This window comes from Eucalyptus grandis, chromosome 10 (assembly GCF_016545825.1).
Source record: "Eucalyptus grandis isolate ANBG69807.140 chromosome 10, ASM1654582v1, whole genome shotgun sequence".
Classification (NCBI taxonomy): domain Eukaryota; kingdom Viridiplantae; phylum Streptophyta; class Magnoliopsida; order Myrtales; family Myrtaceae; genus Eucalyptus; species Eucalyptus grandis.
The window spans coordinates 13,585,558-13,609,736 of record NC_052621.1 but is presented as its reverse complement, the minus strand read 5'-3'; the positions used below and the strand labels follow the sequence as shown (position 1 = coordinate 13,609,736).

The window sequence follows — 24,179 nt, the reverse complement described above, 5'->3', positions numbered from 1 at the left end:
ACATAACACCCATGTAATACAACCGCACGAACAAACACCGACAGAGCAAAGAAAAATCTACGGACAAAGATAATGTTACAGAGTTTGATTAGTCAGCCACCGTCATCAACTCACGATTGTGCTGATTCGGATACGCACGAACTTTATATTCCCTTTGTCTCTCTTCTTCTATATTTTGTCGTTCGTCGTAAAAACAAATGAAATTGTCTTGTCGAGATTACCTTGGCTATTTGAAGAAGTTCATCAACAGTGTACGGGTCTAATTGGGCTAAACATCCGATCCTAATGTTGCCATGTCGCTTAATTAGTAGACAAAACTCTTCGACTCCCGTTTTGCGCTTCTTAATCCAGTAATGACCATCCGGAGTCGATCATCCATTAATGGGGTTCGCTTGTACAGAGCAACCACCGTTTTTGTCCTCCCCGGAAAGAGACGTAGATGGAAAACCTCTACTTCTTGATGAGGAGGAACTCAATTTTGCCTGCCTGTCCATGGACAATCTCGTGGGTCTCTCTAGCTCTCTACTATATGAAACCCCGATGCGGTCAACCGTCATCCACGCAAAAATCCTTCACACTTCTCTGGCTTGTATTGTGACATTGCCAATGGCACCATCATCATGTTTTGTGGCCCTTTTCACTTTGTCTTGCACCTTGCTTCTCCTAATGGGGTGCTCCGATGCCCAGCTCTCCCCTGATTTTTATTCAAAATCGTGTCCCGACGCCTTCACCGGGGTCAAATCCCAGGTGGAATCCGCTGTTAGCAAGGAACCTGGAATAGGAGCCTCCCTCCTCCGCCTGTTCTTCCACGATTGCTTTGTGAATGTAAGCTACCTTAAATTGACTTTATCTTTCTTTCATTGTCTTCACACATATCCTAGAAATTAATTTCTTGTCTTTCGTCTATTGCCACAGGGCTGCGATGGATCGGTTCTTCTCGACGACACACCAACGTTCACTGGTGAAAAGAACGCAGCTCCAAACCGAAACTCTGCCAGAGGATTTGAGGTCATAGACGATGTCAAGTCTGCTGTGGAGAAAGTGTGCCCCGGTGTTGTTTCTTGCGCTGACTTGTTGGCCATCACCGCTCGTGACTCCGTCGTCTTGGTAAGCCCTCCCAATCCCTTTAAAAAAAAATCACTACCCCATACAAGTACTACTCACGAATTTGCTCTAACTAAGATTGTGTAAAATTTGCAGCTTGTGTTAAGAACATATATCACCAGAGAGCAGATGGTGCTGGTACAGCAGATGGTGCTGCTGAAACTGTTGCTGATATTAAAACAGAGGATGCTGCGAAGGCTGATAAAGCAAGAAGAAAATCAGTAGAAATGAATGGCTAAGATGAAGAGTAATGAAGTTGATGATCAACGATGGAAAAGCAGTCAAAGAGGATACACAAGGATTGTGGATTCGGATTCGGATTACCTCTATGAAGATACATAAAGTCGTTGGTTAGTTATAAAGTAAAAACAGAAGTTAGTTGGTTCTGTTAAGTCTTCATCTTCCCTATATAGCTTCGTAATGAGAAAGAGAGAAGAGAGGAAAATATTGTAATCATTCTTGAGAGATTCATTCTGCTGGTTACTGCAGAAAGCTAGAGAGAGAAAGAGTGATGAGAATATAGAGAGCTTTGCTTTCAATTGATGTAAAGATCTTGAAGTATATTGAGATCAAATACAGAAGAGTATATACAGAGTTTTTCATTGATCAATCTCGATTCATACATCTATACTTTCCTATTTCTGTGTTCTTCAATTCTTCTGTAACAGAAGCTTCGGCATTGTTGAATCTTCTGTATGAATGCATCATCTTCAACATGGTATCAGAGCCAGACGATCATCTCAGCCAAAAAGGATTCACTCAGTAGCTACTTGTTTGATCAAGGAAGAAGGATCTGAAGCTATACAGATTACTGTATCACGGTAACTCAGTTAGCTTTTCATAAACAAAATTGCTATCTTGATTCGTCCATAATTGAAAGAGTATAGCAATGGCAATAAGAGCATCGAAGTATCCTTTTCCTATACATGTGAATATTTCTAACTTTGTCACCATAAAACTTGCCGAAGACAATTTTCTTTTATGGCAAGCTCAGATCTGTAGGTTTCTAAAAAGCCAAGAACTCTTTGGCTTTGTTAATGGTGATGTTACACTACCTACTCGAATACTGCAGAATGTAGTTGGAAGTGTTGAAGCTGAGGTTGTAAATCCAGAATATACTGACTGGATAAAAACAGATCAGCTAGTATCCTCATGGATAAGTGGAGCTGTAACTGAGAATATACTAGGCTTAATAATTGGCTTAGAAACATCTTATGAAGTGTGAGACACTCTTGAATCGATTCACACAAAAATCAGCAGCAAGAGAGTTTGAATTGAGGGGGAAACTTCAAGGCTGTCAAAAACATGATCGAGATCTTCTAGTCTATCTTCGAGAATACAAGGGAATATGTGATCAGTTAAATGCTATTGGGAAACCGGTAGATGATATAACCAAGCTATTTGGTGTACTGGAAGGATTAGGAGCTGAGTATGAAAATTTTCGAACAACAATATACTGTCTAAAACCTCAACCGGAGTATGATGAGGTAATCGCACAATTAGAAAGGTTTGAGTCAAGATTGCTGAACTACTCTAGAACACAAGTTAACCCCAATATGGCTTACTTTGGGCAAAGATATCCTCAAGCTCGGTTCAAAGAAACTGCGATAGAGGATATATTCCTCAAAATTTAAGCTTTCTTGCTCAACGAGGTAATTACGAGAGGAGGCCACGGTTATGGAAGAGGACGTTCTCTTAATAACGAGAGGTCGTGGATTCAGATATCTGGAGACAACTCGGGTTACGGAGTTTAGCAATGTCGGCTATATGCAAGAGAATCGAGAACCAAACCTTATTACGGTTCTTACGAATCTGGTTTCACCGATTTCGTCCCTATGCTGGTCCATCACAGAGATACCAAGAAATAAAATCTTATCCTTCAAATCTAACTTTTTCCAAGAATGTGCAAGATGAGAAACCAGTTAACAACATAAAATTAGAATGTCAAATCTGCAAGAAACCAGGCCATGATGCTTTGCACCTTTGCTGGTACAGATTTGATAATTCGTATCAAGGCGAGGAGATACCAACAGCTTTAGCAGCTATACATCTTGAGGATGCCAAAGCAGCGAGTGGTATCCAGATCGGGTGCAGTTGCACACATTACAGCCAATCTGGTATGCTTCAAAACTCCCTCGAATACACTTTGGACTTGACACTTTGTCATGATTGGTGATGGATCACATTTGTCGATTACACATACCGGTAACACATTGTTGCATACTTGAAGAAAGTTTATTGCCTCGAATGATGTTCTAATTGTCCACGATATAAAGAAAATCTGTTATCAGTATCCAAATTAACAAACGATTACCCATGCTCATTTGTCTTTGACAAATTTGGTGTATATGTAAAGGACAATTGGACCAACACAACCTTGCTGCTCGGAAGGAAAACTGAAGGACTATATCAAGTGAATTTACAAACAACACAAGCCCTTCTAGCTCAGAGACACAGAACAGTAGAAGAAGATACATGGCATCAAAGACTAGCACACACCAATCTGAATATCTTGAAGTATTTGCAGAATCAAAAACTCATTCAATGTAGCAATAAGATGTTGAGTGTTTGTAGTAGTTGTCAAACTGCTAAGAATGCAGCTTTACCATTTCCATCCTCTGAATCTGTAACAACCATGCCCCTACAGAAAATACATTGTGATATATGGGGGCCATCACCTGTGACTTCATTTCAAAGTTTCAAATACTATGTTCTGTTTGTGGATAATTTCTCTCGATACAGCTGGATATATCCATTAAAGTTGAAGTCAGACTTTTATAAGATCTTTGTTATGTTTCAAAAGCAAGTAGAAAACCAATTTGAATCAAAGATCAAGGTCTTTCAGTGTGATGGAGGAGGAGAATTTATTAGCCACAGGTTTAAAGCTCATTTGCAAAACTGTGGTATAAAACAAAATCTCTCTTGTCCTTATACACCAGCACAGAACGGGATATCTGAGAGGAAACATCGGCATATTGTTGAATTAGGTCTTGCCATGTTATATCATGGCAGAATTCCACTGAAGTATTGGGTTGATGCGTTTATTACAGCTAACTATGTCATCAATCTTCTTCCAACACCGAGATTGGACATGCAGTCACCACATAGGAAACTATATAACCAAGAGCCAACCTATGATCACCTCAGAGTATTTGGTTGTGCTTGTTATCCATGTTTACGACCCTATGCTCAGCATAAGTTTGATCCAAGATCCCTCACCTGTGTATTCATGGGTTATAGTGATCATCATAAAGGCTACAGATGTCTTGTGCCTTCAACAGGTCGAATATATATCAGTAGAAATGTAAAGTTTGATGAGAAGTTTTTCCCTTTCACTAAGTTGTGCTTGACAAAGTATGCACCTCTTACAACATTATATCAGACATGGGCAGAAGAAGTTCAGTTAACAGAATCAGCAAATAGAGAAACAAATATACTCTATAATGATTCTCATACATATACAGCTCATCTGCAACTCGATAAGAACAATAGTGTCATCAACTCTCAAAGCCCTCAACAGAACTTTATTCCTTATACTGATCAATCAAGACAGGAAATTTCCACAATGGATACACATGGTGCAGAAACTTCACCAGTACAGAACCAAGACACAGATGGTGCTGGTTCAGCACAATCCAATAATACGACCAGTGGATCTGATCAAGTCACCTCTCATACAACTCAAGGGATTACCTCTGATCATTCAATACAGACACGATCAAAGTCTGGAATTGTCAAACCGAATCCCAGGTATGCATGTCTTGCTGTATATAAGGTCCCTTCTGAACCAAAGACAATTAAATCTGCATTAGCACATGAAGGCTGGCATAAAGCAATGACAGAAGAAATGGAGGCATTATATCATAACAAAACTTGGGATTTAGTTCCTCGAGCTGATCATATGAATATAATTGGCTGCAAGTGGGTCTTCAAAACAAAACTTGCATCTGATGGTAGTCTTGATAGATTGAAAGCTCGCCTAGTTGCTAAGGGATTCCATCAAGAAGAAGGTATAGATTTCACTTTGAGACTTTTAGTCCAATTAATCAAGCATGCCACAATCGAATTGTTCTGTCTATAGCAAAGATGAGACAGTGGCCTATACATCAACTTGATGTTAAAAACGCATTTTACATGGCACTCTTAATGAAACAGTTTACATGGAACAACCTCCCGGATTTCAAGATTCACGAAACCTTATCATGTGTGTTCGCTCAAGAAATCACTCTATGGTCTTCGACAAGCTCCTCGAGCATGGTTTGATAAATTCAGTGACTTTCTACTTGAATATGGATTCTTTTGCAGTTCGACAGATCCATCTCTATTCATATATCATCAACAACAGCATACTATTCTTCTGCTTTTATATGTCGATGACATTGTTTTAACTGGCAGTTCTTTCCAAATACTTTATGTTCTTATTCAGTCTCTTAGCCTCAAATTTCACATGAAAGATCTTGGTCCTCTGCATTATTTCCTTGGCATCGAAGTCAAAAAAATTCGGATCATTTGTTTCTATGTCAAACAAAATATGCCGGTGATCTTCTCACTCGAGCATACATGTGTCTCGAAAGTAAACCAATTGCTACTCCTCGTCCTGAAGCAGATCATTATGCAACAAGACTCGTTGCTCGACCAATCCTACGAATATCGTAGCTTGGTAGGTGCTCTTCAATATCTCACTTTAACGCGACCGACATAGCCTATGCTACCAACCTATTGTGTCAGAAATTACAGACACCAACTGTGGCAGATCTGGCTCGACTTAAAAGGGTACTCAGATACATCAAAGGCACCATCAATCTTGGTTTATTCATTCATTCACAGAGTTCTTCGCATCTATATGGTTTTTCAGATGCAGATTGGGCTCAACAGCTTGGAGGGCCAAGCTGGAGCGTGAAACTCGGGAGGAGAGATGCAAGAACCGCGAGCCAAGCAGCTGCTAACAGTAGCCTTCCCTCTCCAGCCTCAAACCTTACCGACCTAATATCTAGCTTTGAAAGTGCTGGCCTCTCCACGACAGACTTGGTGGCTTTATCTGGTACGTACACTCATAAACACAATCCCGGACGGTCGCTGGAGTAATAATGCAAAAAGCATTTTTTTTTATTTTTTTTATTGTAAATGGAGAAAAAAAGAAAAAGAAAAAAAAGATATACTAACTTATCATATCTGTTTTGACAGGTTCACATTCGATAGGGCAAGCGAAATGTGCAAATTTCAGAGCCCGGATCTACAATGAGACCGACCTGGACCGTTCCTTCGGTGAGATAAGGCGGAAGAACTGCCCAAGCTCAGCTGGCCCGGGGGACAACAATCTAGCCCCACTCGATCTGCAGTCTCCCGTTGCATTTGACAACACTTACTACACCAACCTTCTCCAATTCAAAGGACTGCTTCACTCCGACCAGCAGCTCTTCAGTGGCGGCTCCACGGACTCACTGGTGAGGACATATGCCAGCAGCCCGAGCACCTTCAGCTCTGACTTCGCAGCGGCCATGATCAAGATGGGGGACATCCTGCCCCTCACCGGATCAGATGGCGAAGTCAGGAAGAACTGTAGGAAGATCAATTAAGACAATAATTGTCTTCACCTGATGGGAATAAAAATTTCTTCCCCGACTCGCTACTTTAAGAACTAAGGCATATAGAAGTATTTGTCAGTGCTCTGTCATCTACCTAATGTTGTGAATTCATGGACAATTATCGTAAGGAACAAGTCCATTACATCTCCATATTGCCCCTCCTGGGGTTCCTTGCCTCCGCTAGCCCATGTAATTTTCATCTGCAGAATAAAGCGTGTATGATTACCATTTGCAGTCTGCATTGATTTCGAGTGTTTTATGCAAACAGTTATCCCACGCTCAGGCGCAGCGGGTCATGCAGGCATGGTACCACTGACTTCATTGCTAATGACATAATTGACATTTTTCATGACATCCATAGAGCCAAATGTTGGCAACACGACCCACGCGAGCTCGACACACCGGTTGGTAGCCAATTGAGGGCTTACTGAGGTCCCGGTCGAGTCAATGCTGGAGAGATGGCCATAGAGCGGTTGGTTCGGGTCAGCAATTGTCAAAGAGTTCGATCTCTTCGATATGGATGGTGTGGCGAACTCCCCCGCGAACAGCACAAACTCAATGTCGGTTCTGATGTTTACAACGTGAACGTCAAAGTGCCGCCGCATGTGGTCACCGCACATTGACCGTCCTTGTATTCCTTGCGCTCCTTCTTGCAGCTCAGATAGTCCGGATCCTTTGTTCACGTATTTTTCCTGAAAATGATGCACATAAGCATGCACCAAAAAGTTGAAGTGGAAACATTTCTTCTAGTCTCAAATTAATTAGACATGTATACTAGAAAATTTACAGAATTTGGGACATTGCCAAAAAAAAGAAAAAAAAGAAGAAAAGAAAACACGTAGTATGAACCGACGGCCACGATAAATGAAATTCCAAAGCTTTTCGACAAAAAGGGCTTGCTTAAATATTCGAAATAACGGGACTACATGCGGCATTTTATACGTACCAAAAATATTTAAAAAGAAAATGTAAGCCTTTCTTATTATCTAGCATTACTCATGGAGTTACATATGGAATGTCTCTATTTGACTAATAATATCCATCTCCGAAAAGTAACTCCATTATTTTCCTGTATTCTACTGAGTTTAATATTTTCATGGTTAACGGAATAAGTACATACTTAAATTCTATTAAATTACAATTCTATAAGTCAATTACTTATTTATTAAATGAAAATAAAAATTGATAAAAGAATTCGATAAACAGCCTCGCAAAATATCTGAACCAGAACCAAATCTGACTTTATTGATTGAACCTTTAGCATATATAGAACAAAAGACTCCTTTGATTATCTTTTGAACCCAAAAAGAGGCACTTTGACTAGATAAAAATAAATTTAAAAATAAAACGGACTCCAATTTCCTCCTCTTCTTTCGAGTGGATGAAGACTTGACAATGAATATTTCAAACCTTAAAAGCAGCTACAATATTAATGCTTGAGGTTGCGTTAGGCATATGACTGTAGCTAAGTTGATTTTATTAATATATAGATTTGACGAGGAATATTTTAAACTTTAAAAAGCAGCTATAATCATTAATGCTTGAGGTAGCATTGGGCATGTGACTATATATATATAGCTGAGTTGATTTTATTAATATATAAACTTGACGAGGAATTTTTCAAACTTTAAAAAGTAACTATAATCATTAATGCTTGAGGTAGCATTGGGCATGTGACTATATATATATAAATAGCTGAGTTGATTTTATTAATATATAGACTTGACGAGGAATATTTCAAATCTTAAAAGTAGCTACAATCATTAATGCTTGAGGTTGCATTGGGCATATGACTGTAGCTATATATATAGCCAAGTTGATTTTATTAATATATAGACTTAACGAGGAATATTTCAAACCTTAAAAGCAACTATAGTCATTAATACTTGAGGTTGCATTGGACATATATGATTGTAGCTATATATATAACGAACGTCTATAGAATATTTCGAGAAGTAACATGAATTTCACATATTTTTAGCATTTTAATCGAATTCTTCTATCACAACAACACAATCATCTCAAACCAAATGAAACTCGACATTGTTGCGTGAACGCTAGGGACTCTATGCCATGACTTTTGTGGGTCGATCATGAGGACTGAACCAACTCTCGGCAAAAGGAGTTAGGCAATGCGCCATGTGATTTCTTTTTAATTGCTTTTCTATTTAGCCCTCGTTGATTCCACGTTTTTCTCTAGAGCCCCTCCCTATTTTACATATCTATGACTCATCAAGAAGAAGGTAGATAATCATCAACAAGGCACAATTCACTGATAGAGAAAATTACCTTGATAGGATAATGACATAGAAGAGGAAGATCACTGAGATCACCAGTTTACATACGTGGCCTTATTCAGTGGACAATACGAGACGCTGCAACCCTAAAGAAAACACAAGGAGAAAAAGGAACTTGAATGAGTAACTTGTTCACGTGTACCAAACTCTACTTGCAGCGCAGGACATCAGAAACTCTACATAGTTTCTAATTTCAAAGCATCACAAGAGACCAGAACAATTTCTTAATAAAGGGAATATGAAATCGAGTAAGCAGACATAAAGCCAAAAGGAACATGATTCTGGGAAGGGCGAGGAAAAATTAGAGAGTGCTGACCTCTAGTTGTAACTCTTTTGGAGTTGCACGCCCTCTGAAATAGCCGAATTTGGAAATCCTCATCAAATTCCAGTCACTTGGCTACGAAAAAATCAACGGGGCTTCACATGTACAGATCTTATTCATGGGAGCAGCAAAATTGGTAATCCTCATGTAACCGTATAGATTCGAGCTGAATGATAAGAGCAGCAGAATCGGCATTTAATTTCTTAATAGCAAGCTAAAAATCTCTGGAATCTGGATATTTCAAGGCCCATAATTCAGAAAGGTGTTGCTAAGATGGCATTGTTTGGCTAAGCAACATTCAACAAATGTAAATGAAGGAAATGGAATCGGGATTAAGCGCTGATGAATACAAGGATGGATTTTCAGATATTGCCAAAGAATCGTGCAGATTTGGACAAAAAGTTATATTGGCGATACGACCCCAAGAAATTATCCTGCTACCACTGACATATCATAATTTGCGAAGAAACGGAAAGAGGTCCTGACTAGCGAAGGCTTCGTTCAATCTAGGTCGATATCAACAGTAATGCGCATCAAAACTTATTTCACAACGGTCTCCTTCTAACGATGATAACCTTTCATTCCAAATCTAGTCATGTCCTGATATAGGATTTTCAAATCAACGGTTGAGCGTGGTAGGTATGGATCGGACGGCTGCATTTCGGATGAGAGAGAGGCAGGCATTTTTGGTCAATTAGGTCAACGACATTAATTTAGAAGATTAGGCTTTGCTGATCATCATATTCGTGACCAAGGTTGGTCGACTGCCATTACTTTTCATGTGATAGCGACTTGAATAAATCAAAAGTTTTTAAAATTACTAAGCAATTTCCGAATTCTATTACATTGCATCACATTCATGATGGAAAATTCTCAAAATTCATGAGTCTATATCACATACTTTTGCACAATTACTTAACAATCTTTTCAAAAGATTATGCTAACTATTAAGAGTTCGTGATTCTGAACTCACTCAAAATTAGAGATCACTTCTCCATTGGACACATGTCGTTAGGTTGCTCAAATGAGTACCAAAATCATGAAACGGAAAGAGGTCCCGACTAGCAAAGGCTTGGTCTCGATCGAGTTCGATATTGACAGTAATGCGTATCAAAATAGACTTCACTACGGCCTCCTAGAGATAATCCTGATATATGATTTTCAAATCGACGGTTGAGCATGGTTGGTATGGATCGGATGGCTGCATTTCGGATGAGAGGGGAGTAGACATTTTTGGTCAATTAGGTCAACGACATTAATTTAGAAGATTAGGCTTTGCTGATCATCATATTCGTAAACAAGGTCAGTCGACTGCCATTACTCTATGTGATAATGACTTGAATAGTTCAAAAGTTTTTAAGATTACTAACCAATTTCCGAATTGTATTACATTGCATTACATACATGATGGAAAATTCTGAAAATTCATGAGTCTATATCACTTATTTTTGTTCAATTATTTAACAATCTTTTCCAAAGATTATAGTAACTATTAAGAGGTCATGATTCTGAACTCACTCGGAAGGAGAGATCACTTCTCCATTGGACACATGTCGTTAGGTTGCTCACATGAGTACCGAAATCATGAATTTGGATTCCTTCATCACAGTTGTTGACACCTCAATTTTAATTAGGTTAATTTTATTAATCAAGTTTTTAATTTATTTCGTCTTTTTGGATAAGTAGATAATAAAAAGAGAAAACAACAAAAAAACAAAAATTGGCAGCCCCCCTCTTTTCTCCCTTTCGCCGGCCCAAGCCCAGTTTTTCTTTTGGCCCGGCCCCTCTCTTCCTTCTTCTTCCTTCTTCTTCTTCCTTGCGCCTTCCTTCTCCGCCTCTGTACTTCACGCGCGCAGAAGACGACGATGCACACGAAGGACGGCCTACGGCCGAGGGGAGTAGGCCGACGTCGGCCGGAGAAGATAAGATCGAGAGCGCCATCAATGCCAAGCATGCCTCGCTGGATGAGCTCGGATGGGACGCCGGTTCAGCCGAGGAGAACCGCTCGACGCGCGAAGGGGACCGATGGTCGAAGCTCCGTCGACCGGATTTTGTCGCCTATAAATAGAGGAGTACCTCCGTCGACGATCGGCATTGCAAGCTTGGAGATCTTCCCACTGAGAGACTTCGGGGGAGGAATCGACGAGCGAGTGAGAGGGAACTCGAGTTGTGAGCTCAGCCCACCCTCCACCGAGAGACTTCGGGGAAGGCCGGCGGCGAGCAACTTTGAGAGGGTCAGATTCGGCCGGTGGAGGCTCGGATCTGGCCTGAGTGAGAGAACCGAGGCCGAGGAAGGTCCGGCCGAGATCTGCGGCGCCTCAGATCTGGAGTTTTCTTGCTGTTGTTGTCGCCGTCGGACGCTGTACCGCCGCCGTTCGCCCTAACCAAGTCCCGACGCGTTGCTTCGAAGGTTTTTGTCGTCCCCCCCCGTGAGGCCGTCGTCAATCGATCCCCGCCATCACCGGTTCATCGTCCCTGTTTGAGGAAAGGTAAAAGGGCCGTTGCCGTCGCCTTCGCCGACCCGCCGTATTCCGCCATCGCCTTGCCGTCGCCATCACCGTCGCCTTCACCGTTTCATCGCATTCATCGTATTCTGCTGTCGCCGTTGTCTTTGCAGCCGCGTCGTCGCCGCCGCAATGCCTCGGTTTCCCCCTCGGCGCGCGGATTCGCGAACCCTAGGGTTTGCGATTTTCCGGGTCGTGGAGTCGGAGCCGGTTGGCGAGTCGGGTAGGGTTTCGCGGTTTTGGGCGGCGGAAGGTCGGGTCACGAATCGGAGTCGGGCCGGGTAGGGTTCGTAAGGGAGCCGGGTCGCGAAGCGGGTCAATGGATCCGGGTTGTCGGGCCGGGCCGGGCCGGGCGTCCCCGAACGCCCGGCCACGACACCATTTCAGTTTAATAAAATAAAAATAAAAAAAGAAAAAGATGAAAAATCCGAGTCGGGCCGCAACGCGGCTTGTCCGCGTTGAGTCGCCGACCCGGCAGTCGGACCCAACCCGCGGATCGACCCGGGTCGGTTTTATTTTGATATTTTAATAAAAATAATTCAAATAAATATTTTATTTTTAAAAAAAAAATCAAAAAGTGTTTTATTTAAAAAAAATATTAAAAAATGTTTTAATTTCCAGAAAATCGAAAAATATTTAAAAATGTCGAAAAATGTTTTATTTTCTAAAAAAATCGAGAAAAATCAAAAATAATTTATTTTCCAAAAATATTTTCAAAAATATTAACTAAATATTTTATTTTCCAAAAAAAAAAATCCAAAATATGCCAAAAATCCAAAAAAAGCCAAAAATTCATGAAAAAGCCAAAATAATTCAGAAAAGCCAAAAAGACTTGTATTTTTCCAAAAAAAAAAATCCAAAAAATCCCTTTTATGTCCAAAAATGAGAAAAAACTCAAAAATGTTTTTCCTAAAAAAAAAAAATGCATGGAAAATCCTCAAAATCCAAAAGCCTTAGGGTTTAAACAAGATTAGGTACCGAAAGGGCATTAGTGATTAACTAGTGTAATCAAGTCCCCGATCCTAATTTCTCGGTTGCGCAGAGTGAGTATTTCTCCCGATACTTCACTTGGGTTTCTAATCAACCCACCCCAAATCGATTAGTGGCGACTCAAATTTAAAAATTGATTTACGGGTTAAAAACTCAGACTATTAGAGTCGTGAATTGGTGGACTTGGGAGAGTTCGGGCATAACAAATTTCAGCCGAGCCATTAGCCTCCTTTAGGCGCTCGTATCCGATTGCGGGCGCCGAAAAAAAAAAGAGGTCGCGACAGCTTGGCGACTCCGCTGGGGAATTGAATTGAGGACTTAGGCCATTTTATCTTTGTTTAAATGCTTTGCTGACTTGGATTTTTTTTTCTTTCTTTTGTGCAGGGTAATAGCTTAAAGTTTTTTTTATTCTGTGAAAATAAAATGTTTTGTGATGATAAACTGCTGTGCATCCTTAAATATTTTAGCACTACACATGGCACACACAACCCGGCCGCCGGACCTGGGTCGCCATAGGATTTCTAGGATGGTGTTAAGAAAGATACGACCTCAAACGCGAGACTGCGATGTAGAGGTTGCCTTTCTTTTCCCCGAATTTCTTAGCCGAGGTTAGGAGGGTATGCGCTAACGCGAGACCGCGACGGGCGGATATCCTTTAATCTCACCAATCCTTCTCAGTTAGAAATCGAGCCGCACATCCCATGCGCATGTCTTTGTGCTTGCCATTTTTCTTTAAAAGCAAAGTGATTTCTTTACTGTTACTCAGTCTTTTTATTTGGCCCATGGCAATTTAGGATAAGCTTTTCAAGTCTTAGTTTATATGCAATGGGGAAAGACGATATCCAGTTCATTCCTACTCCCAAGGCGGAGCTCTTCAGATGGTGGGGTCAGTTAGATCAGTTTGCCCAAGAGCGTGTGAAGGCCAAAGTCGATCATCTCCTATCGTTGATCCAAATCACTGTTCGCCCTGAAGTCATACAAGCCATGGCACATTTTTGGTGCCCGAAGACGGTTACTTTTATATTCGGTAGGTTTGAGCTAACCCCAACCCTGGAAGAATACAACATCATCACTTGAATGCCTCTTGAGAAAAAGCTCGTCAAACTATCGACAGGCGCCCTCCCGTGGCGTGGGTTGGCGCGCCTTTTAGGAACTGAAATCCATGTTATGAGGCAAATTCTTGAAGATAACCATAATACATGCCCACTGGAATTTATGAATGCATGTTTCCAAAATCAACCTATGACCTAGAAAAGTGAGATTTTCCTCCTGGCCTTTTTCGGGCTCATTATCTTCCCCCATCAAAGAAATGACATAACTCCCAAGATGGCATGGATAGTTGATCAGATCTTAAGAGGGGGGAATTATGTCAACATGATTTTAACTGAAACATTCTTGTCCTTTAATCGTTTTAAAGAAAACTTGGAGAAAATCATGCGAGCCTCTCCTGAAATTTTACAAGTCTGGTTCTTTTCTCACCTAAGCGAATTTCGAGACTTCATGTGATCGTCTGAACAAATGCTTTCGAAAATCCGTTACAAAAATTTATGGTTCTAGGACCATACATTCCCAATCAAAGCTGTTTAAATTGAGTAAACTTCCTAAGAGACCCAGCTCCTGAGGCATTCCAATGGTGTGCTGGTTGGTTCCATGAAAAGAGAGCTCGCTTTGCTTTCATACGCACCCGCCCAATTCCATTGCTCGGCCTCACTGGCGCCATTCCCTATTACTCGTATCAAGTAGCACGACAATATGGAGCCCTTCAGGAGATCCCACCGCCTTTCAAGAGGATGATCCCTCCAGTTCTTTTCAACACAAGCCGTGACTACGCAATCGAAATTTCTATTGCCGAGGAAACCCGGGGACAAGTGCCATCGCAAAGGATCGTGGTACCCGAAGGGCTTGAGGGAGAAGAAAAGCCCACCACGCCTCCATGTCCTACATCCACAACCATCGCATCCCGACAAAATGGAAGCCATCAGTCCCTCACTCAATCAGCGAGAGTAGCCAGCACGAGCAAGCAGAGCTCATGGAGAGGGATTTGGGAATGGACTGGATGCACACCTCAGAGTCGGCCCAAGAAAGCAAGCATCCGCGCAAGCACAAGACTCCCCGTCGCATATAAATTGGCAATCATGTGCCCCTTAGTGTTAATAGTGTGAAAGTTTTGTCCCATTATTTAGGAACTTTTGTTTAATATCTAGTATTTCATCCCGTCATTCCAATTTCAAGTAAGGAGTTTGCGGTCTATAAATCCTCTTTTGATAAATAAAAAAGGCGTTAGATTATTGCCATGGGTCAATCTTTGTTTACTTTCGTGCTCATTCATTGTTTTCGCAACGAACATGTAATTATGAATCGCCGCCACCAATCGCGTCGTGAATGGCCTCATGCATAGGACTCGATCGAATGATGTACAAAATCGTCTCATTAGCATTGAAGACGGCGTAGGACGATGTCCATTGTCCTTCAACAACTCTCGAGACAAATGAAATCCACTCAAGCCGAGCCCAACTTTGTAGTTGCCGTCATGACACCCGCAAATTTGCCGTAAAATAGCCGTACCATAGACACTTTGAAAAGATCATGAAAAAGTTAAGCCGTTCGCGGGGAGCAGAATCCTATGGACCTGTCTACTACACCGGGATTGAGATCCCGAAAAACTCAAAGCACCTGAATGCGAAAGGTATGCCGATACCTTCCGCCCAAAGACCTACTTGTGTGCCTACTTGGCCCGAAGGATGATTCAATCGTACCAATCGAGCTTGATTGGCCCCGCCTTGCGATGGTACATTTTCAGGAAGATTAGCCCCTTAAAACCTCGGAGGGAACTAATTCATGTTTTTCACCAAGAGTATAATCTTGACATCACCCTACCCTACGAAGAGCCGATGATCGCGGAGCACGAGGAATCGTTAGTCACTGAGATAGGAGAAGAGCATGTCAATGAAGCCTTGCATGATAAATGGGCAGCTGAACAACACCCTGTTATTGGAAAATTTCTCACTAGGAAAGGCAATGAGCCTTTGTACGAGATCAAAGACACAGAGCTTGTTCAAGACCGGCACGACTAGACAACTCCCCAAGCTTACTCCAAGAGCTAGGGTCCAAAGAATACCAACCCCTATCAACCTCGAAAGTGAATCAAACAAAGTTGAAACTCTAATGTCTCTCACTTCCCTTGATAGAATCAAGCCGGCAAAACGAAGGGCCTTACTCAAAAGTTTGAACTAGAAGCCAAGAAAAGAAAGCCTAAGCAGATCAATGCAAAGATCTGCCGACGAGCCACCACACGAAAGCTTCGAACATTCCCAAGAGTACAGCTTTGAAGGCTACCATCCCCTAAAGAACAACCCCGAAGACTTCCCGGCTCCAAATCACAATCCCAAGGACTTCCAAATAAGTTATTTCGACAATGAAACTGACGATTCATCGTATAATTGTTTCCTACTCTCATCCGGGGATGAAGGCCCGTCAGAAGAAGAAGCATACGTCTTTATCTGTTACGATCCTAACGAAGTACTAAGCTCGTCCTCTAACCATGAGGATAGCTTCAATACTTTATCCTTGTTCGGAAATTTTGACCCAGAAGAAAGCAATGGGATAATCTCGATAGAATCCAACTCCCCGAAACAGAAAAATTCACCACTACAACGGATATGCAAAGTGGAAAACCGGTGGCCTAACCAAGATACATCAAGCTCGTCTTGCGCTCATAGGATCATGACCCCGGAGAGATGTGGATACCTAATCTCCGCAAGTATAATGGCACGACTTGCCCCGTGGCCCACTAAGATGACTTCCATGCCGAAATGAGTCGATTATGGCCCGATGTCATTCACAACTCAGGCCTTCCAAGAGAGTCTTACGGGATCTACATTACAATGGTTCATCACAGCAGATATATACCTCATGAGAGATTGGAATGAGCTGTCTTCTGCATTCCTGATTCAGTATCAAAACCATATTGGAATTGAAGTGCCTTGTCGAACTTGGTTCACTTTAAGAAGACTAATGGAGGATTTCCGAGCATATGCAAGGAGGTGGGAGGCTTTTATGATGCAAACTTACCCTCGGCTGGCCGAAAAAGAGATGATAAAGCTATTCATACGGGCTTTACCCCGCAAGCATCGTTGTTGGTTGTATGGGTTGCATTTCCATAGCTTCAATGAAGTGGTCATCTCATGTGAATACTTCGAGTCTACCGGGAGGCGAGGAACTCAAAGGCGCTTGATTTCGTAACCAACACTATCAAAGCACTCCTTTACACAGGAGTTTTCATGGGTTTTACTTGTTTTTATAATTTCATGTTTTCATCTTATCTAGTGTGCTACGGTTGTATTTTCCATTCCAAGTACTCTATTGTACAGCTTATAATATTTTGTTTTAAGAACATGAGTCAAGACTCCAAACCAGCCCTGATGCTATCCAACCATGAAAAAATATATCATCCAAGGAGAATACCGAGGGCTGGGCTTCCTCATGCTTTTCTCCCCAAAGACATATTTTGAAAATAAAAATATATATATTTCATCACCCAAAAAGCTTTTGTTAAAACAAGATGATAAATTTAATCATGTTTGTCTTTCTGACTCACTCACTTCATGTCTCGGAAGATCATTCCCGTCCCCTTTGACTTAGTGTGACAGGGGGCATTTGAAGCAAGCGCATCAGGTGAGCTCGCCAAATTCAAAGACACCATGCCAAGAAAATAGGGGCAAATAGAAAGAATCATCCTACACCAAAAGAAGGACGTAATAGATACGTACATACGGTTGGAATCAAGCCATTCCCAAGAGCTCGACACTCCACCTTGCTCCCGCCAACTCCTTCACAAGCCAAAGCAATATCCTTTCCCCACAATGTGCCCGAGCAACCAGAGTGCCGTGGTTTCATCAACGGACTTCCAGCTTTGACAAGCCTAGAAGCACAAGGAGGATCTTTTCTCTTTCTTTGAATTGGCTACTGTCAACAGGGAAGAAATCCAGACAGTTGAATCGGTCTCTAGCCCCTATTCAAAATGAAGACCTAGAAACCCGACTTCCTATTCAGACGCATGCTCTCGCAAGAAGTAATTGCCACGAGAATTAGAGGTTTTGATTGTCCATCTCGATTCCATAGAAACTTGAGGTACATGACTTTTTCCCAATGATGCTATAGTTAAAGACATTTAAGGAGAAATTCCACGAAGGAAGGCGTTGAAGATGAATCAACGACCAGCAATCATGCATACATGGTCACAAGTGAGGAAGGCCAATCGAAAGAAATGTCAAACTATGCCAAGACGAAAAGGCTGTCATCGACATTCAAACATCATAAGGAGTCAGCAAATACAAACTTTGGGGAAGAGTAATTTGGTATCGTTTCCAATACTCCCCCCTCTTTGAATTCACTTTTGACATATTCCCCCTATTGGCAGGAAGCACCAGGATTCAAGAGTCAAATTTGATAGTTAGGCAAATCAATATTGGCCAAGCTAGTACGTGGAAATGACCCACATCAAATTCACCTGGCTTCGTGTAAAAAGACATGTCATCCAAGAGCTAATTCAGAGAATAATTGACCTAATGAAGCAAGGGACATAGGACTTCGTGTCCCCCTCTCACTTCAGGTTCACCCAATCATCTGCAAACTAGTGAAGGGTAAAGTTGTATCGATTCCAGTTATTCGACTCTTGAAAGAGTTCATGACTAACACATTCCCTCTTGTTTGTTGCAGGATCACCTGACTGTCAAAAGCAAGGATAACGAATCAATGAGAAGCATGTTTTGTTTGTTGCAGGATTAACTGATTGTCAAAAACAAAGATAACAAATCAATGAGAGGCGTGACAAACTCTCCCAAGCAAAATGGCGTCTCAAGTATTGCCAAAGCAAATGACAGAAAATCTTCAGGCCTCAACTCACATTTAATTTTGGCTAAACTAATTGATCTACTTGTACATCTTCTCTTCTGCAAGGGCAAAAGCAGAGATGCCCGATCAGATTCCCAACCCCGACTGATCATTCATGTGTCATATTCCTAATAAATAGGGACAACCATCGACGTCCATTTGCGAATAACCCTTTTGATGTTCAAAATCTAACATATTTGGAAACACCATTATGTTAGCCCCTAAAGTTGTCAATAAGGTCTTTTGCGAGTCAAAACCATTCACTTGTTTTGAAGAGTTCAAACTCCATCATATTCAAAATGTTGCATGTCATTTCCGATGAATTCTCGCATGATGATTTCGTCTGTCTAAGTCACCGATTCCACCGAGGATTATTAGAATAGACAGCTAAGTGAAGAATACAAGATTAATTGAGCATGCTAGATGAGGCATGTCGAATGATGACAGCAATCCATATCCTACACACAGTCCCCATCTATACACTTGTGAGATGAGTGCGAAGATTCCATGGTGCGGGGTAAAGAGTTCTCTCGCGAATGGTATGATAACCAAAAAAGTGAGAGGCATTCCATCGCTCACCCCATTGAGCCTCATACATTGGTGAAGCTTCTCTCATACCCCCGTCTAGAACAACCCCTACACCGGGGCAGATTAGAAGCGAAGCAGCATCATAAGGTGAGAAGAGAGATAGAAATTTTCTTGCTCGCACTTGTATCAATCTTTGGGTGTCTTTATTGCATATGAACACTCACATTAATTTAAGTGCCCTAGAGTCATGAAGAGCAATTCTTTCTCTATGCACTTGTATTCATTGTACAACCCAAGTGAGTCTGTAATTTTACCCTCACATGGAGGCAAAACAGAAGTTACTGCCATTTAAGCAAAGATAGCCGCAGCGTTCATCAAGATGAAGACTCAAGAGTCTAATAACGGTGCTTCGATTGAACTTGCCTAGGCCAGTTCCTCCAACGACAAGAATGAAAAACATGGGCATAAAAAAGCAGTGTACTTGGTAAAAGCAAGATCAATGCCCATAAATGAAGAACTGGAATAAAAATAGGGGCATGAAAAAGCAGCGTGCCTGGTAAAAGCAAGGCCAATGCCCCCCAGTCAAAAATGCAGCCAAGAAAATATTGCTGTTGTGGTCCATAGAACCTCCATTTGACAGTGAGAAGAAAGACTGGTGACAAATGCCAAGGCAATCACTAGCTCTACCTTTTTACACATGAATCAAGCCTACGTTGCATCCCATTGTAAAAGTTTCTTCAGACTAGGGGCACTTCAATTAACGTAGGATTTCATATGTCTATAAGCATCGCTCGAAGAAGTACGAGCAAGATTACTCTATCTCTTTCAGGTTCTTGACTTGTAAACCCGGAGATGATCGTGCAACATTTTCGTCCATCGCCTTCAACCTTGATGGTCTCCTTCGATGAGCCACTAACCAAGACTTCATCACAGTTTCAAACAAAGACCTCTCACATTGGTAAAGTCGTACCATTTGCGAGAATACTCAGACCCCTGCTGACATGATGACAGTGAGATAGTGTGGTCCTTATGAATCCTGCATCAATGGTCATGATAGCCTTTTCCATGAGAGTGAGCGGAAAGTCCTTTCAGACTGAAAGTCCCTCATCTGGCATGCTCAAGACATCTACATTTGTCTTAAGGTACCTATCACTGTCTAGGTACTCTCTTCTTGACACTCGACCTATTTGAGTTGTCCTTGGAGTTTCGATTCTTAATGCTATCTTAGCATCCCATTATCTTTGAGTACCGGCCACGGTTCGCATACTCCATTTTCCCGACACTCGACCTGTCCGAGTTGTCCTCAGAGTATTGATACTTGCGACTGTCCAAGTATCCATTTATTTTTAGGTACCTCCCACTGTCTAGGTACTCTCTTCTTGACACTCGACCTATTCGAGTTGTCCCTTGAGTTTCGATGCATCCCATTGTTTTTTAGTACCGGCCACCGTTCGGATACTCCCTTTTTCCTAACACTCGACCTGTTAGAGTTGTCCCTAGAGTATTGATACTTGTGACTGACCAAGTATCTCTTGGAATACCTACTGCTGTCTAGGTATCCCCATATCGTCAAGTGCCCACTATTGTCCAGGTACTTCCTTTTCATGACACTCAACTTGCCCGAGTTGTCCCCAAATAATAGCAGTTGTTCAAGCATTCCACTGCTTTGTGTGCCTATGCCTACCCATGTATGCTTTCTTACACTCGGACCAATTGAGTGGTCCTGTGTTGTATCATTAAATACTTGTGTTCATCCAAGTATTCCAAGATTTTTGTATACCGTGCTATCCAGGTGTTCCACCCTTTTATGCCTCGCGCCATCCAGGTAAGCCTTGTGCTACACTCAAGTTTATGTTGCCGGAGGTGGGAGACCTTCACGAATATGTGAGGCACGCCTCAATATTCCCACTACAAAGTGGAGGGTGGGAGACCTTCATGAATATCCTGCACGTCCTTGATATTCCCATTTACCAGAGGTGAGAGACCTTCATGAATATGCGAGGCATGCCCTCGATATTCCCAATTACCAGGAGGTGAGAGACCTTCACAAATATCTCTGTGTACGCCCTCGATATTCCCAATTACCAGGAGGTGAGAGACCTTCACGAATATCTCAGGTGCACGTCCTCGATATTCCCTTTACCAGAGGTGAGACATTCATGAATATGCGAGGTACGCCTCGATATTCCCAATTACCGGGAGGTGAGAGACCTTCACGAATATCCAAGGTACGCCTGATATTCCCATTACCGAGGTGAGAGACCTTCACGAATATGCGGGGCACGCCCGATATTCCCATTACCGGAGGTGAGAGACCTTCATGAATATCCAAGGTACATCCTCAATATTCCAAATACCAAACAGTGAGAGACCTTCACATATATGCAAGACCCATCCTCGATATTTCCACACGAATATCTCAGTTACATCCTCGATATTCCATACACCAAGAGTTTGTACCTGTGATCGTCCAGGTACCCCTTCGATGCTTGTGATCATCCAGGTATCCCCTAAGAATTCATACTTGTAAGTACCCCTTGCCTATGGTCAGCCAAAAGCCCCTTCTTGATGCCGACAAAGGCCCAAATATCCTTCAAAAGGTTAGTACTTGGAATATCCAGTGTACTCATTGATATGCTTGTGAATGTCCGTATCTTCCAAAATCGATGCCCTGAGAAAGGTCGGCGCATCCTCCCGAGAAAGGTCGAGTTCCAACTAGTGTCTTCGACAGAAGTCAAACACCCCACAAATCGATGCCCTAAGAAAGGTCGGCGCATCATCCCAAGAAAGGTCAGGTTCTAACTGGTGTCTTCGACAGAAGTCAGACACCCCACAAATCAATGCCCCGAGAAAGGTCGGGCGCATCATCCCGAGAAAGGTCGGGTTCTAACTAGTGTCTTCAACGTAAGTCGACACCCCAACAAAACAGATGCTCGAGAAAGGTCGGGCGCATCTCCCGAGAAAGGCGGGTACCAACCGGTGTCCTCGATACAAATTAAGCACCCACAAATGAGATGCCCCGAGAAAGGTCGGTGCATCTCCCGTCACGGCAACCGAAGAATGGTTCGGGTCCTAGGTAAATCATGGATTGTTTTAACAGACGACCGAAGAATGGTTCGGTCCCGGGAGAAGCAACTTCCCGTCACCGCGATCGAAGAATGGTTCGGTCCCGAAGGAGCAATCTCCCGTCAAGGCGACCAGAAGAAAGGTTCGGGTCTTAGACAAATCATGGATTGTTTTAACAGCGACCGAAGAATGGTTCGGGTCCCGGAGAAGCAACTTCCGTCACGGCGACCGAAGAATGGTTCGGGTCCGAGACAAACCACTCGATTACTCCAATAGGCGACCGAAGAATGGTTCGGGTCCTAGAAGAGCGATCTCCGTCACGGCGACCGAAGAATGGTTCGGGTCCGAGACAAACCACCGATTATCTAACAGCGATCAAGAATGGTTCGGGTCCCGGAAGAGCGATCTCCGTCAAGGCAACCGAAGAAAGGTTTGGGTCCTAGACAAATTATTGATTGTTTTAACAGCGACCGAAGAATGCTTCGAGTCCCGGAAAAGCAACCTCCTCATATCACCAGGTAAGATGACGCCTTGATACTTGCCAAAACTTGGGGTTCACACCCTATCTCACTCACTCCCTAAAGTAACCGCAGGTATCTTCTTATTTGTCTTAGTATATGTAAAGTTATATTGCTCTTTCCTACATAGAATAATAGGTCTCAAATAAAATATAATCTCGCTACGCATGTATGGATAAAATTGAGGCACACTGTCTTTGAATGCAACCTCTACAAGCTCACCTTCAAAGAGGGGCAGCTGTTGACACCTCAATTTTAATTAGGTTAATTTTATTAATCAAGTTTTTAATTTATTTTGTCTTTTTGGATAAGTAGATAATAAAAAGAGAAAACAACAAAAAAAACAAAAATTGGCAGCCCCCTCTTTTTCTCCCTTTCGCCGGCCCAAGCCCAGCTTTTCTTTTGGCCCGGCCCCTCTTCTTCCTTCTTCTTCCTTCTTCTTCTTCCTTGCGCCTTTCTTCTCCGCCTCTGTACTTCACGCGCGCAGAAGACGACGATGCACACGAAGGACGGCCTCCGGCCGAGGGGAGTAGGCCGACATCGGCCGGAGAAGATAAGATCGCGAGCGCCATCAATGCCAAGCATGCTTCGCTGGATGAGCTCGGATGGGACGCCGGTTCAGCCGAGGAGAACCGCTCGGCGCGCGAAGGGGACCGACGGTCGAAGCTCCGTCGACCGGATTTCGTCGCCTATAAATAGAGGAGCACCTCCGTCGACGATCGGCATCACAAGCTTGGAGATCTTCCCACTTAGACACTTCGGGGGAGGAATTGACGAGCGAGTGAGAGGGAACTCGAGTTGTGAGCTCAGCCCACCCTCCACCGAGACTTCGGGGAAGGCCGGGCGGCGAGCAACTTCGAGAGGGTCAACCGCCGGTGGAGGCTCGGATCCGGCTTGAGTGAGAGAACCGAGGCCGAGGAAGGTCCGCCGAGATCTGCGGCGCCTCGATCTTGAGTTTTCTTGCTGTTGTTGTCGCCGCCGGACGCCGTACCGCCGCCTCGCCCGACCAAGTCCCGACGCCTGCTCAAGGTTTGCTGTCGCAGCCCCCTAAGTGAGGCCCGTCAATCGATCCTTGCCATCATGAATTTGGATTATAGTAACTATTATGAGGTCATGATTTGAACTCACTCGGAAGGAGAGATCACGCCTCCATTGGACACATGTCGTTAGGTTGCTCACATGAGTACCGAAATCATGAATTTGGATTCCTTCATCACAGCTCAAGAGCACTCGATTAGGGCCGCGCAGACAATCAAGATTTATTACTTGTGTACAAGCACAATTTATCTGTATGTTTTGTTCTGTATAGTACAATGTAGAAGTGTACCACCATTGTCGCCCGCAGCACCTTCCTGCTCACTTGAAAAGTTGGG

At 42.7% G+C, this 24,179-nt stretch overlaps 1 protein-coding gene across 1 annotated transcript; it reads left to right on the top strand.

Annotated features, from left to right (window-relative positions):
• The first annotated feature begins 606 nt into the window (after positions 1-606).
• On the top strand, positions 607-6,762 carry LOC104430505 (peroxidase P7-like). The gene is made up of 4 exons (XM_010043250.3): positions 607-825; positions 916-1,107; positions 5,980-6,145; positions 6,289-6,762. The coding sequence occupies exons 1-4, from the start codon at positions 607-609 to the stop codon at positions 6,678-6,680; spliced, it is 969 nt and encodes a 322-aa protein (XP_010041552.2). The 3' UTR covers positions 6,681-6,762.
• The last annotated feature ends 17,417 nt before the right edge of the window (positions 6,763-24,179 follow it).